Source organism: Lynx canadensis, chromosome C1, assembly GCF_007474595.2.
Source record: "Lynx canadensis isolate LIC74 chromosome C1, mLynCan4.pri.v2, whole genome shotgun sequence".
NCBI lineage: Eukaryota > Metazoa > Chordata > Mammalia > Carnivora > Felidae > Lynx > Lynx canadensis.
The window spans coordinates 13,700,684-13,716,202 of NC_044310.1; the positions used below are offsets into that span (position 1 = coordinate 13,700,684).

Sequence of the window (15,519 nt, forward strand, 5' to 3'; positions counted from 1 at the left end):
TTTGAATGCGTGCACAGAAAAACATCTGGAAGAACGTTTATCGATTTGGGTGGGAGAATTGGGGTGATTTTCCCCCCTTTCTTATGGTTTGTAACTTACACAAGGATTTTCTTCTTAAATCTTAAGAAACAATAGCCATTTTTTAAACATAACTACTTTTTTTTAAGTTTTATTTACTTATTTTGAGAGAGAGAAAGAGAGAGAGAGAGAGAGAGAGAGAGCAGGGGAGGAGCAGAGAGAGAGGGGAGAGAGAGGATCCCAAGCAGGCTCCGCGCTGTCAGCATAGAGTGCAACGCAGGGCTCGAACTCATGAAGCATGAGCTCATGACTTGAGCCCAAACCAAGAATCTGACGCTTAACCAACTGAGCCACCTGGGCGCCCCATAACTGCTACTTCTATGGGCAGACCTTTTGGCATCCTCCCACTTCCCTCTACAGTACTATGAGCGCAGACACTCACAGAATTATAAACTACTATTCCCTCTAATGTGCTTACCTCCCTTCTTTGCCTAGTGTCTACCGTCTACCATCCCAACGTCTTTCTCAGATTTCAGTTCGCTTAACACCTCAAAGAAGCCTGCTTTGATTTCTCTGACCAGGCCAAACGCCCTTATTGTAATACTCTCTAGATACAATTTGACATCTCTCTTCATGTTTCTTGGAAGCGTGTCCTTTTTTTTTTTTTTTTGGTACATCACAGCATTCCAGAAATGACACAGAGCCTGGGACAGAGAAGACAACTCAGTGAATGATTTGTTGACTGAGGTCCAGAATTTGACTCCCTCCTTGAACTCCAGACGCCCATGCCAACCGCCTCCTCTACATCTCACACAGAGAGATGTGACAGTCATCTCAGAGTCGGCATGGTGAAGATGACATTCTGTGTTTCTTCGCCTTCCTGCCACCCCAGCTACTCCTGAGCTGGTATTCCCAGTCTCCGTAAATCATACCATCCTCCGTAAATTACACAATTTTTTGTCTCCTGCCAAAAAATGTTGAGGTCCTATTTTTCACACTCAATATCGAAGCCATCGGCAAATCCTGTCAGCTGTACCTTCAAAACACATACCCTTGGACCTCCTCTCTCTGCCTTTGCCACCAGCTCTGTCATTTGCAGAAATGCATCAGCTTCCTACCCGCCCTCCTTCCTGCCTTACACCCTGCAGTCTGTTCTCCTCACAGAAGCTGGCTTCTCACATCGCCAATAACTAGTAAGTAAGATCGGATCACTTTCCTGGGGAAAACCCTCCATGACTTACAGATTACACTTGGCCCTAGGAGATCTGGCCCCAGGCTACCTCTCTGATCTAATTTCCACGCTCCCTCCTGGACGGCTCCACTCCAGCCCACACGGACCTAAGTGATCCTTAAAAATGCCAATCAAACCTCCATCTCCAAACCTGAACAATTCTACCCCCAAAATCTGCATGGCTCGCCCTGCCACCTCACATATGTTCTCTCCGTCTTGTCTTCAGAGCTTATTCCTCACCACCCTAACTAAAACACCAGCCCCTGTCACTCGCTAGCCCCTTGCTCTGATTTATTTTTCTTTACAGGACTCCTACGATAAGTTATCATGAACGTATTAGTGTATCTGCTCACGGTCACTCCAGTTAGAAAAGAAGCTCACTGGGGCGCCTGGGTGGCTCAGTCGGCTGAGCGTCCGACTTCGGCTTAGGTCATGATCTCACAGTTTGTGGGTTTGAGCCCCACATCGGGCTCTGTGCTGACAGCTCAGAGCCTGGAGCCTGCTTCGGACTCTGTGTCTCCCTCGCTCTCTGCCCCTACCCTGCTCATGCTCTGTCTCTCTCTGTCCCAAAAATAAACTAAATAAATAGAAATGAAAAGAAGCTCCATCAAAGTAAGGACACTGCTTTAAAGAGTGCTACGTCCTCCGTGCCCAGAGACAGCCCAACATGTGGTAGGGACTGAATAGCAAACAAAACCCAGAAATGCCTAGGCTCAGAAAAGAAAACGTCAAACCACATGGAAGTCATATGTCTAACTTCTCTCCTAGCAAGCAGGGCTTACTTCACCCAAACAGATGCAAACATTTTAGGAAGCAAGGCAGGGGGACCTGACAGAATCCTCTTTAGAGGTTAAACATGCAGTGAGCCATCAGCTGAAAGTTAAACAGGCCCATTACACAAAACAGAAGCACTGTTTTCTGATTTGACCCTCATAAAAACCCTGAAATAGGGGCACCCGGGTGGCTCGCTCGGCTGCACTTCCGACTCTTGATTTCGCTTCAAGTCAGGATCTCATGTTTGTGAGTTCAAATGGGCTCGCTATGGGCTCCACACCAATAACATGGAGCCAACCTGGGATTCTCTCTCTCTCCCTCTCTGCCCCTCCCCAGCTTGCGCACGCTCTCCCTCAAGATAAACAAACATTAATAAATAAATAAAACCCCTGAAATACGTTACACACACATTTCCCCCTCTTACGGATAAGGAAACAAGATCAGAAAGAATGAACGATTTATCCAAAATGACACAGCTATGATGTAGAGACAGTGGATGATGGTCATCACCTTAGTCATTAAATTCAACCAAGTACGAAGGCAAACGTTTCTATCGATGCGAAGACAAGAGGGGTTACACCAGCTCCCCATCAAGATAAAATGGCAGGCAAACAAAACAAAACATGAGTAGCAATCGAGTAGACACATACCCTTTTCCAGGCCCCAGTTTAGGAGAGCCCACTCCCTCTTTTGTGCGAGAAAGGATGTCTCTGACTCGGAGTGCGGCCAGTGGGTCTTTCTCTTTCCCCTTATCAGCCAAGGCAGTAGGGCTGAGGTTCAATATGAGGAAAAGACTGTTTAACAAACACCAGGCACCCAGCAGTTGGAAGTTCTGATAGTGCTGTTAAAAAGGCACAAAAGCAAAGTATGAACACAGAGATCTTACAGACTGTGAGACAGGAATGTAGCAGAGACACATTTCTTACCTCTCCACCGGCCCGGCGGGAATTGCTGATCGCTTGTCCGATCATGTCATATATTTCAAGCTGCACAACATCAAACATAACAAAAAGCTGAGCAAGCTGTCGTATTTCATTACAATTGTTAATCCCACCCAAACTCATTTCGCTCATAAAATTAAATGTCCTCAAGGCACTTTCTAATGATACAATCCCATCACACTTTCCTTGACCTGCGCATGGTGTTGACTACTCTCTATATTCAGCTCCTGTGTCACCTCTTCAGAGGTGTCCCCTGCCCCCAATCTAAAACAATACCCCAGACCCACATCAGACCACGGCTTAACACACTGATTCATCCTACATGCTTAGCATTCTCTGCGGCTATCTCGTGTATCGTGTGTCTTCACTAAAAGTGCACTGACACACAGCACGCCTTCAACTACGTGTGCTGACTGAATGACTCCTCGCTCACAGGGTCCACTGCCAACACGAAGATGCAGTGTTTTCTGCAGAGTCAACCAAGCTGCCAAACACGCCAAACACCTACCACTCAGACCTGTTACCTGAGCGGAAGGGTTGGAGAGCACTCCGTGTCCTTTCCTCTACCCAGGAAGAGAGGGGGGCCTGACCCTATCTCCTCACAGAACAATGGCAGGGCCTGGGTCCAGATGGCATGGCTTACACATTTCTGGACGATCGTAGCCGCATCGCTCTCATAGTCGTCTTCTTTGGAGCTCGTGGACCCCGTCCGCACCTGCTGGGCACTACCCACATGCAGGATGGCCATGCAAGTTGCCACACTCACGCCTGGAGGAAAAAAAGAAAGATGCACAGATTCGAATCATGGCAGTCCCACGAGCCCACCAAAACAGAACCATAAAACAACCTACCCAAAGGTAATTCCATGATTTGATCACAGACAATAAAGTCCACAGGGCAAGACTTAAACAGTTATACCATCCGATCTAGCAATCAACACTCCTAAGTACTTAGCTGAATGAGAGCTGAAAACTTCTATCCACATAAAAACCTGCACACAAATACTTATTGTAGCTTTATTCATGGTTGCCAACAACTGGAAGCAATCAAGATGCCCTTCGACAGGTGGATGCAGTACCACAAACTACGGCACACCCATACGAGGAGTATTATTCGGCAATAACAAAAAACGAGCTATCAGGTCACAAAAAGTCACGGAGGAAACTTAAATGCGGGATCCAAGCAGACTGCTTCTAACTTTAGGGCATTCTGGAAAAGCTAAAACTATGGAGACAGTGAAAAGATCAGTGATTTCTAGGGGGCAGGGGTAGGGGTAGGAGAAAGGGATTACTGGGTAGAGCACAAGGGACTGCAGAGCAGTGAAACTATTCTGTGTCACAGTAATGACGAATACACGATGTTATGCATTTGTCAAAAGCCACAGAACTGTCTGAAAGAGAAATCCATAATGTAAACAACGGACTTCTCAGATGTTAATAGTGTATCAACAGTGCATTCATCGATTATAACAAACGTACTGTTATTAATGCACTATGTTAATGATGAGGGAAACTGTATTGGGGACAGAAGGTAGATGGGCACTCTGTATAACCTCCTCAATTTTTCTGTAAACCTAAAACTGCTTTAAAAATAAGTATCTATTAACTTTAAAACTTTAAAGACATCACAAAGATATCTTTCAATTTTTTCAAGATTACAGGGAAAAACATTCCACTCTTGGTGTTCCTCAAAGACATCAAGGCCAAATCCTTGTCTTTAAGTCAAATCCCAGGCCATCAAATTTCAATAACAAACCAACTCTGGGATCTTTACTCGGACTAAAAATTTTTAAGGATTCTTTAACCATTACTGACTAAGTATACTGACGGCCATGTAATATTCAAGAAATTCCCTAATAATTGAAACAAACCCCAACTTAAAAACTGCAAAAATCAAAGGCAGAGGACAAGGAAATAAACACTGGAATTGGGCTGGGAGAGAACGTATCTTCACAGGTATCTTTAGCTTTCTATTCCTACTGCTGCTGCCCTAGCTTAGGCCCTTAATGTGTCTCGCCTGAATGACTATAAAAAAAATCCTAACAGAGCTTCCGGACTCCAAATTTCTCCATGCCAAAATGTCCTGTGTACTGCTACTTGAATGTTCTTCCTAAAATATAGCTCAGAATCTTCAATGGTTTCTCCTGTCTATAGGACATAAGTCAAATGACTTAGACTGCATTTCTCTCTTTTTTTTTTTTAGAGGCAGCACAAGCGGGGGAGAGGGACAGAGGGGGAGGGAGGGAGGGAATGAAGGAGGGGAGGGAGGAAGGGGGAGGGGAAGAATCTTAAGCAGGCTCCGTGAAGACACGGGACTTGAGCCTACAACCGCCTACAACCGTAGCATCATGACCTGAGGCGAAATCAAGAGTCGGATGCTCAACTAACTGAGCCACCCAAGTGCCCCTAGCCTGCATTTCTAAGACCTCTTTGATTGTGTCCTTTCTTTCCCACTGTACAATACCCACTAAGCACATATCCTCTCCCCCTGCCCCTCCTCTCCACACACACTGATATAGTATGTGCCCCCAGACTCTAGGACACTCTTGAGTCCTGCTTATGCCTCTGCCTAGGGATAGCCCTACTGAAAATCCACCTGCCCTACAGGTACATCAACAGAACTTCTTCATTACTACTGCTTTACCCAATTCCTATTTGCATCCAGATGTTCAAAATAAAGCTGTTGGAAGAATATAGGGAGATGATCAACCTCAGCAATTTCGTGATGGTCCCCAAGGTCAGGTTTCCAAGACTGTTCAAATCCTCACTCAGAGAGCCAAGTAAACAAAGGAAGTTGTTATACCTTCCAAGACATACCAGGACTATGCTATTTGAAATCAAGGATCAGTGAATTGGGTTAAAAAGTCACTGTTATAACTTAAAAGTGAGTAAACGCCCGATGTCAGGCCCCACTTCCAAGGCAGCGTGATCGAAAGGAAGAGAGGAGATTTTGTGGGCGCACGAAGAATAATCAATATAAACAGATATTTTCTGTTCCATGAAGGCTCCCTCAAACCTGCTCCCACAGCAAGACTCCCTCTCTCTCTACTTCACACACCCAACCGTGCTATACTCCTCTTACTGCTTTTTGTCATCTCCTGTTTTATGTCATACTCTGCGGTCCTAACTGTTCTCAGTGTAGGCTCCTTGAGGGCAAGGATCAGATACTGTTCATCTCAATATCCCAACAGCACTTGGCGTTTTGCTTTACACAGACATTTACTACCTGCACATACTATAAAATCAAATATGCACATAATAACAACACCAGCAGTGGAACAACAAGATAATTTACAAGACTCCTATTGAGACCTCATTTCACCTAGATGAGACATTAGATGATCCTCGGGGGGAAGGGCACAAGTAAGGCGGGGAGAGCACTCAGAAGGATCTCATGGTTGGGACACTTGGGTGGCGCAGTCAGTTAAGCATCTGACTTCGGCCCAGGTCATGATCTCACAGCTCATGAGTTCGAGCTCCGCGCTGAGCTCTGTGTTGACAGCTCAGAGCCTAGAGCCTGCTTCCGATTCTGTGTCTCCCTCTCTCTCTGCCCCTCCCCTGCTTGTGCTGTCTCTCTCTGTCTCAAAAATAAAAAAAACATTAAAAAAAAAAATTAAAAAAGCAAAAAGAAAAAAAAAAGGATCTCATGGTTTCCAGAAAGCGTACTTGTACTTGACTGACAAAATGAGAACAGACATCATCACCTCTCACCTGCATAGAGACAACTTAGGCTGAGGACTGTCACATCTTGCAGACGAGAAGGATTGAGAGGCTCCAACACAGGTAGAGAGAGGGTATCCAATGCCATGGTAACATCAATCACCAGTGAATGAAAACTAGAACATAACAGAGGAGGAGGTTAACAAGAGCGTCTCTTTGAATCCCTTGCTTCTTATTCTGATCACTAAAGAAAGTCGGCATGCCACAGAAAGCTAACCGGTTTCTTTCCGAGGGCAGCATCAGAACGTAAGGCACACAGCCTGAGCCCCTTACCCATTGCGAACAGCAGTGGCATCTGCTACTGTTGCAGGCATGATGAAGAAAGAATTGGCCAACACTGCATCTTGAAACCGATTGATGTAGCGCAGGAAATACGGTAGGTTCAAACACACACGCAGCAGCTTCTCTGAGCCACCTGAATCAACGACAAGGCTCAACCTTACAAACAGGCCTCTGTCTGCTGCCGGATTCTCTTCCACGTATGAAATTTTGGAAAGCAGAGAAACCAGCTTTCTGACGATGATTAAGAGTCTTACCCAGCTCTTGAAGACTAGCCACATTCTGAGCTATAAACACATTCTTGGTTTTGACAGCAGAGGCTTGATCCGTGGATGACTGCTCATCATTTTCTCCTTCAGCCTAAAGAGAAACAAAAGGCACGTGAAAGGCCTATCATGATACCATCATCTGCTGACTACAGCCCTGCAGTCAGAATCGAAACAAGCACCCAAACGAAGCAGTTCTACGGATACTCCTCAGACTCCCCAGTTAATGAGGGGCAACTCCCCCTCTAATGAAGGGAAAATACAAGTTAGTTTCCCAAAAAGAGAAAAATATATAGCTTTAAAATATATATATTCTACAACCAGTATAGAGTGTGATACCTTTGATAGAAAAATGTACGTGCTCTTCACGTTTATTTGCACTGAGAAATTCAGAAGAATGATCATCAAAAGAGTAACAACAGTGGACAGAATGTTAGGGTAAGTTTTGCTTTTTTCTGGTTTGTATTCTTCTATTGCTTTCTATCATAGGCACTTAATCACTTTATATCGCAAACAGAAGATGCATTTGTTACTTTTTTCTAGTATTCTCATCTTAACAACTTCCAAGGGGTGAGGACATTTGGCTGGAGTAACTCACCGGAGTCTGTGGACCTACGGGCGGTGATGCTACAGTTCTAGGGTTGAAAACTGACGTCAGCTGATTCAAAAAATTCATCTGTACCTCCTTCTGCCTCAGCTCTGGGCTTACTGGTGAGGCCAGCTCTTTCTGATCTTCCACTGTAAATATAAAACCAAAAACAGGATGAGCAGAGTACCACTAGAAGGCAGAGCGGGAGAAAGTTGGCCAGGGAAGCAGCCAAGGAACTGGGTCTGGCAAACGAACGCTCACCATCTGAGAGCGTCTTCACTGTTTGTGGCAGCTTGGCGGATTTCATCATGGCTGTGAACGTGATAATTTCAGTCCTGTCTAGTCGGCTACAGCCAGTGCACAGGCCCTTGATGAGGAGAATCAAGTGTTTCTGAGAAGACAACAAATTCAAGTATGTCTTTTAGAAGATGCTACTCTTTTGGGACTTGTAACTGGCACAGGGCCAGATTGAGCTTGCTAGCAAGAATAGAAATGAGGAAAAACACTAAAGCAGAGATCACAAGCTGATGGTCCTCAGACCACATCTGGCTTGCAAATCTGTCTCATTAGTCTCAAAGTGTTGCTGTTGGATTTTCAGTTTTTTATCTGAAGTTTTAGCTAACGTTTTAAAGCATGGAAGTTTTAGCATTCAAATCCAGATTTCTTATCTCTCTTGATAATCCCCAAGATAGAGCAACTGAGTCTCCACCCCTGCATGGCAACAATCGGCTGGAGTCACACAGCGACTGGCCCTTAATAGCTGTGGCTGGCACACTTCACTGATTTTGTTACTGACCTGGTCCCTGGAAACGTGACACTCTGCAATCCTTGCAAAAGCCTGTGCAACCAGAGGAGGTTGGCAAACCACAGCCCCAATTCAGCCCACTGCCTATTTTTGTAAATAAAGTTTCCTGGACCACAGCTTCGCTTGTTCATTTACGTATTGTCTGTGGCTGCTTTCACACTACAAAGGCAGAGTTTAGAAGATAGAGACTAGTTGCAACAGGGACTGAATGGTCAGCAAATTGTTTACTATCTGGCCTATTACGGGAAATGTTCACCAACCCCTGCTCTCTGCCACCCCTTCTCTACCATTCCACTAGTCTGTCAAAGTCCTACTTCGAAAGAAGGGCCCCGGAAGAGCCCGGCACTCTCACCTGGGACACAGCGCAAGCCTCATCTGGATTCTCCAGACGTAGCAGAGAAAACTCAATCAGGACTTTACAGGCTGCTGCCACGGACTGAAGCTGGTTCCGGGGAACTGAGAACGCAAGTAAGCTTTACTTAACCTCAGACTGCTTATAGCTTGCTTCAGCCTCACAGTCAGTACATCAAAACCAGACAACCATTGAGCTCCACATGTCCGACATCCCCGATGTCATTCTATGACAAGAATCATTCAGAACCAACAATCCAAGGCGCAAACAAAGGCATCCTGGCACTGATAGCCATCCACTGCTTTTAGAGCAACCTATCTTATATTTACTGGAAATTAATAATAATAGGATATACATCACAATAAGTACCAAGCACTTCAAACATACTAATCCACTTAATCCTTAAACCAATTTTAAGAGGTAGCTATTATTGTTTCCCTCCCCCCTCCTTTTTCTAAACAGATAAGGAAATTACACCAGAGATGAAATGACTTGCCCAAAGTCACACAGCCACAAGCAAATCCAGGAAGTCTGACTCTGGAGTTCATGCTCTTAACTATTAGAACATACTACCTCTTCTTCCCCATAGGTTCTAAATGCCTTTTGCAAAGGGCTTCCTACACAAAATTTCTTCAAGCTACAACTGATTCTTTCAACAGGAACAGCGCCTATAATAAACAGCACTGGACACTTGAAGATTACTGAGCGACCCTATACCTTCCTTTCATTTTACATGTGTAGCAAACTATTTAAGTAAACAAATAATTAGAAATCTTCAGAACTATCTTAGGATTTTTTTTTAAAATAAAAATGCAAAAATTCAGAAATAGTGGAAAATAAGGGTAAAAAAAAGTTTAAAAGAATGGGAACTGAAACTGAAATCCCTTGAGATACCAGAGAACACAAAAGGAGAATTTACTTTCTCACCAAACCAAATAAGGAATAATAGAGCCCTCGTCAGTGGCTGTTAACCCCAGGTCCGTATCCACCCATCCGCCTCGACTCCCAGAAATTAACACGCTAGTAATTACACGTGCATGTGTGAAATCAGTAAAATGCTTTTGATTAAGAACGGAAGGAAGGTTAACTTAATGGGTTATAAAGCAGGTATCCGAACCAAGTGGTTTTTAAAGCCCCCTTGATTGGCCCAGGTAAAGGAACTTCCAGAGCCTTATCAGACTGACAGCAGTTTCCACCACTGGGTAGACAGGCTAAGAGTGCTAAAATACAACTTCATTAACAACCTGTTCAGACACCCTACAAAGAAGAGACACAATTCCCCTATTCCCAAGCCCTCGGCAAGGAGTAACAAGAGTAGAATACTTACTGAGGCTGCAGACTGTTGTAATATAGTGTGTGGAAAGTGCAACAAAAGAGGAGTAGAAGGGCTCGTACTGCTTCTCATGGTGCAGGATTTCGGATTCACTGCAAAGAAAATAATTCAGCTAGCATTTATTTAGTGCTTCCTGTCTGCCAGATACCCATCCCCTTTACAGGCATTGCCCTACTTCATCCTTACAGCAACCCTAGTTGAGAGGCACTGTTACCATCCCTATATTCAAGATTGAGAAAGTGAAGCTTAGCAAATTAAAATCAAGCACCTTGCTCAAGGTGTCAGACTTAGTAAACAGCAATGGCTAAGAAGCAGGAAATATTTTCAAACTCACTTAGAATTTTAAAAATACAGGTAAAAACATAACAGGATGCCATTTTGTCCTGTATTACTCGTTGGCAAAGACCAAAACCTAATAATGGCATGTGTTGGCCAAAAGAGGGTAGACCAGCACACTCAAAATACTGTAGTGGGAACACAGGTCATGGTAACCCATTCTGAAGACCAAACAAGGCCAGTCCATAATACAAATAACTTAAAAAGAATAACATTGCAGGCAGAAATCACCTGATCAGTGCTAAAACCTAAAATTTACCAGGTACCAGAGTTCTCCTATCTCCACACCTCCCCACATCCCCAACCAGGACACAGCTAAATCACAACAAATTCAGGGATTTTAGCCACATCCCCTTATCTTTAGCTGAAGAAATGTCCTCTTCTGTGAAAATCTGGGATCCACCTAGGTCTTAAAGCCGTATACATTTATGTCATTCTATCAGATCAGATCCTAATCCACAACCCAAGAAACAAGAAGGCAATGAAAACAAAATAAAACAAAATGTTTCTTATTAAACGGAAAGAATAGAGGGCTGTGGCTAAATAGTTTTTTCAGTCAGTTAATTCTCCAATAAGAAGGATCACACTGGGAAGGGAAATGTACACAGTCAGGACTCTATCCACCTGCCAAATCAACACAGGAGCCAAAAAGACAAGTTCAACACTAGGGAGGTGCCAGGGCGAGTGATGAATCATCTCAAACAGCACTTAAGAGTCTGGCATTGCAAACACTCTGCTATGTGGGGATTTATTGAGGATAAATGGTGATTTACCAAAGATCAGTTCCTTATCTTGGAATATCTTTCTTCACCAAGAAAAAATATTTATTGAGCACCTATGATGTGCAAGGATCTTCCTGCCCACCAAAGATCATTTCTATGATGGACAAAAAAAGAGGAAACAAAAACCTTTAAGCACCAAGTGACGCTCAAAGTTTCTGGTGACCATCACATTGGTACATGCTGGTATCCTACTCAGCATAAAACGCCCTACTAAATCCCCTACTTCTACCTCACATACTTAGTTCTTCCTTCATTTCCATCCTTACATTTTTTTAGTCATTGTTCTAAAGTTTTCCCACCCTGTAATTTGATGTATTTTACAGTCATTTACCTTCTCTGTTTTATTTCAAAAGTTCAGAGGTGTTCATCCCCATGTTTTTCAGCTGAGCGGGCTTACCAAAGCTAAAAGAAAAACTGCCCACCCAAAGGATGAACTTATTCTGTTGCTTTCATTCCCATTCAGATAAAGAAATAAATTCAAAATAAGAGAATAAACTCGTATTTATTTAATTGCCTGGTTCAATGTTGCCCCATTGTGATTTAACAAACCTTCCTTCCTGCCCTAGAAATACACAACTGCCTTATTCCAATAAAGAAACAAGAATGCACTTTGAGGAAAGATGGACCTTGGCATAGAAAAAAATGGAGCACTCTCAAGCTCTGCTTACAATTTGCTTAGGGCAACTAAGGATAAACCAGGGGAAATTAATTTGAAAAGAAGGGAGTAGACATGTGGACATGTGGACCTGTGGCCCAAAGGACAATACCATACCTCTTGATTTTAAAGAAACAAGTGTATACGAGTCACCTGATAAAGACTTGCTGCCTCCCTCAATCCCCAAGAATCTGAGACATCAAGACACCAGAGGGTGCAAAGGAATGGAAAAAATGGGACAAAGGGCAAGAAGTTAGGTAGGAATGGGGAAGAATGAAGACCTGAACACAAATATAACAAAGAGAAAGAAAAATAAAATTATAGGTAAAAACATCTCTCTCCTCTGGGCAGTCAAGCTATCTTCCTGAAACATCTGCTTCTTCTAACATTCCAATAACAGCACTTGGGCTGAAAGACATGGAATGGGAAACATGTATATTCCATACAAAATAAATGTGAGGCAGAGTACAAAGGAAAACAGCAGCTACGCAGCCAGGTCAGAGAAATCCAATTTGACATGTAAGTAAAAATGAACTGGCTTGGGTCTGGAAATATCTAGCTTTTTTTAGGAAAAGGTAGAAATCCAAGAGGACAAAATAAAAGACTAGGGATTCACCTCCCCTCTCCCTCCTAGATAACATACTATTTATATCTTTTTTGTAAACTCCCCAAACCCCTTTCCCTTCATCAGAATCATAAACCCCCAAGAACAGAATCCATTATGCTTGTTTCATGACACTTACAATCAGGAAACAAATAAGCATAATGAATACATTGAAGAATAAAAACACTGGGGCACCTGGGTGGCTCAGTCTGTCGAAAGTCCCACTCTTGATTCAGGCTCGGGTCATGATCCCAGGGTGATGGGATCCAGCCCCAGACCCCACGCTGAACGTGGAGCCTGCTTAAGATTCTCTGTCTCGCTCCCTCTGCCCCCTCTCCCCTGCTTGCACACGCGTGCACAAAAAGTTTAAATTTCTTCAAAAAGAATAAAAGCATTAAAAAATATATGCTCACTGAACATCTGCTGTGTGTCACATAGTACTTAACACACGTTAACCAAAGAACTAAAAGCCTTCAGATACCTTCCTCACACTCTTGACAAACCTGTGGTGAATGTGACACTAAGACATGGAGACATTAACCAGCCATGAGGACTAATCGCACAATTTTGCTCTATCATTTGGTGGCAGGCTTTTTTTTTTCCCCCCTGTAGGTCAATCGTGAACTTCAGTCCTACAGCATGTAAATTCAAAAGATCATGACATTAATGTATCCTCTTCTCCCTTTCAAGATATTTAGGAAATGACAGAACATTATCTAATAGGGATGTTTGTAACAGCTTCTGCCTTCCCAAGTAGGTCTCTCTGGCCTAAATTTTATAGAACACCTGGGAGGCAGAGACAGAAAGAGATTTATCATTAAGGAGGCCAGAGGAGCCTAGGAAGGGCTGGCTCACGGGAAAGCAGCGTTTTCTTTTTTTTTTTTTTTTTTTTTTTTTTGGTAATCAAGAGTCAATGACAACTATGGTCACCAACATATCTTACACAGAGTTAAGAAAGGAATTCCGTATTTGATAGTACCTTAAAACATAAGGCTACATTCAGCAATTATCCTAATCAATCCCAAATATGGCATGTGTTCTAATGAGCTAGTTCTAGCTCCATTTCTGGTCTGGAAAAGTAAGAGCACTGAAAAGATTTTCAATCTTTACTACTAAAAGACATGCTAGCACAGACAGTAAAAATAAAAATAAACTCCTCTTTAAGTAAACTCAGATATGTTTTTCTTTTAAAAATCGAAGGATGCTTTTTAATAATTAAAAAAAAATTTTTTTAACATTTATTTATTCTTGAGACAGAGAGAGACAGAACATGAATGGGGAGGGTCAGAGAGAGAGGGAGACACAGAATCTGAAATAGGCTCCAGGCTCTGAGCTGTCAGCACAGAGCCCGACGCGGGACTCGAACTCACAGACCGTGGGATCATGACCTGAGCTGAAGTCGGACGCTTGACCGAATGAGCCACCCAGGCGCCCCATATAACTTTTTAAATGTTTATTATTTTTGAAAGAGAGACAGAGTGTGAGTGGGGGGAGGGGCAGAGAGAGACACACACACAAAATGTGAAGCGGGGCTGCAGGCTGTCAGCACAGAACTGGATACAGGGTTGGAACTCACCAACAGTGAGATCATGACCTGAGCCGAAGTCAGACACTCAATCGCCTGAGCCACCCAGGTACCCCTCAAAGGATACTTTTGAAAGTATGCTTCCAAGTTTACCCATGTGAATCTATTCCTCTTTTGTCTTACAGTTTGGCTACAAAATCAAACTTAATAAACAGGGCTAGACCTAGGAATTCTGTTTATATTTTCTTCAAACCCAAAGTTCAAATGCAACTATAAAGGTATGAAAGAATAGAGACAACAAGTAGAATGGTAGGGCACAAAGGAGTCGCAGGGCAAGTTATCATCCCCAATGATCAAATGGGGAGAAATTCAATGAGCAGGCTGCCAGATAGGAAGGAAGAGCTGGCATGATGGAGTCAGGACATCTAAAAGAGAAGCAGAGAGTAGCAGATTGCAACAGAAAAATAGAAGGTCCCCGGAGTCAAGGAAGAAAAACATGGCAGTCAAGACAATAGAAAGGGAACCACAGATGCAAGAGGCAAACCCAAAGTAAAGTAGCAGCCTAGGCCGGTAAACCTTTGATTACCTACAAAACAAAGCCCATCACAGCATCTGTATGGTGCTGATCTGGTCCTATACTCGACAGCCGTAATCCTATATATAGGGAATACTTCCATAATTCTCTTTCTTTTTTTTATTTTTTTAAAGTTTATTTATTTTTGAGAGAGGAGAGAGAGAGAGAGAGAGAGAGAGAGAGAGAACGAACATGAGTAGGGAAGGTCAGAGAGAGAGGGAGACACAGAATCCGAAGCAGGCTCCAGGCTCCGAGTTGTTAGCACAGAGCCCGGTGCGGGGCTCGAACCCACGAACTGGGAGATCATGACCTGAGCCGAAGACGGGCGCTTAACCGACTGAGCCACCCAGGCACCCCAAATTAATGGATTTTTTAAAATGTTTATTTATTTTAAGAGAGAGAGAGAGAGAGAGAACGAGCAGAGGAGGGACAGAGAGAGAGACCCAGAATCCGAAGCAGGCTCCAGGCTCTGAGCTGTCAGCACAGAGCCCGACGCGGGGCTCAAACCCACAAACCGTGAGATCATGGCCTGAGCCGAAGTCAGACACTCAACTGACTGAGCCACCCAAGAGCCCCAATACTTCCATAATTCTTATATCTTCATTTCTTTTTTTTTTTTTTTTTTTGAGAGGTTAAAAAAAAAAAAAAACTTTTGAGAAACAGAATAGCAAGGCACTAATTTTTGTGGTCTAAACCAGGGTTTGGCACTGTTTTCATAACAGCCCATATTTAAGAA

The 15,519-nt window shown here is 43.4% G+C and overlaps 1 protein-coding gene across 6 annotated transcripts in view; it reads right to left on the reverse strand.

Annotated features, from left to right (window-relative positions):
* The window catches only part of UBR4 (ubiquitin protein ligase E3 component n-recognin 4), a 132,345-nt gene that overhangs the window by 113,790 nt on the left and 3,036 nt on the right, over positions 1 to 15,519 (reverse strand). For all 6 annotated transcript variants that reach the window (XM_030326123.1, XM_030326120.1, XM_030326124.1 and 3 more), the window contains exons 2-11: positions 10,302 to 10,399; positions 8,975 to 9,078; positions 8,079 to 8,208; positions 7,827 to 7,966; positions 7,220 to 7,322; positions 6,957 to 7,098; positions 6,675 to 6,799; positions 3,608 to 3,732; positions 2,950 to 3,009; positions 2,674 to 2,864 (exon numbers count right to left, since the gene is read on the reverse strand). In XM_030326123.1, coding sequence (XP_030181983.1) covers positions 2,674 to 2,864; positions 2,950 to 3,009; positions 3,608 to 3,732; positions 6,675 to 6,799; positions 6,957 to 7,098; positions 7,220 to 7,322; positions 7,827 to 7,966; positions 8,079 to 8,208; positions 8,975 to 9,078; positions 10,302 to 10,399 — 1,218 coding nt within the window. The remainder of the gene's footprint in view (positions 1 to 2,673; positions 2,865 to 2,949; positions 3,010 to 3,607; positions 3,733 to 6,674; positions 6,800 to 6,956; positions 7,099 to 7,219; positions 7,323 to 7,826; positions 7,967 to 8,078; positions 8,209 to 8,974; positions 9,079 to 10,301; positions 10,400 to 15,519) is intronic.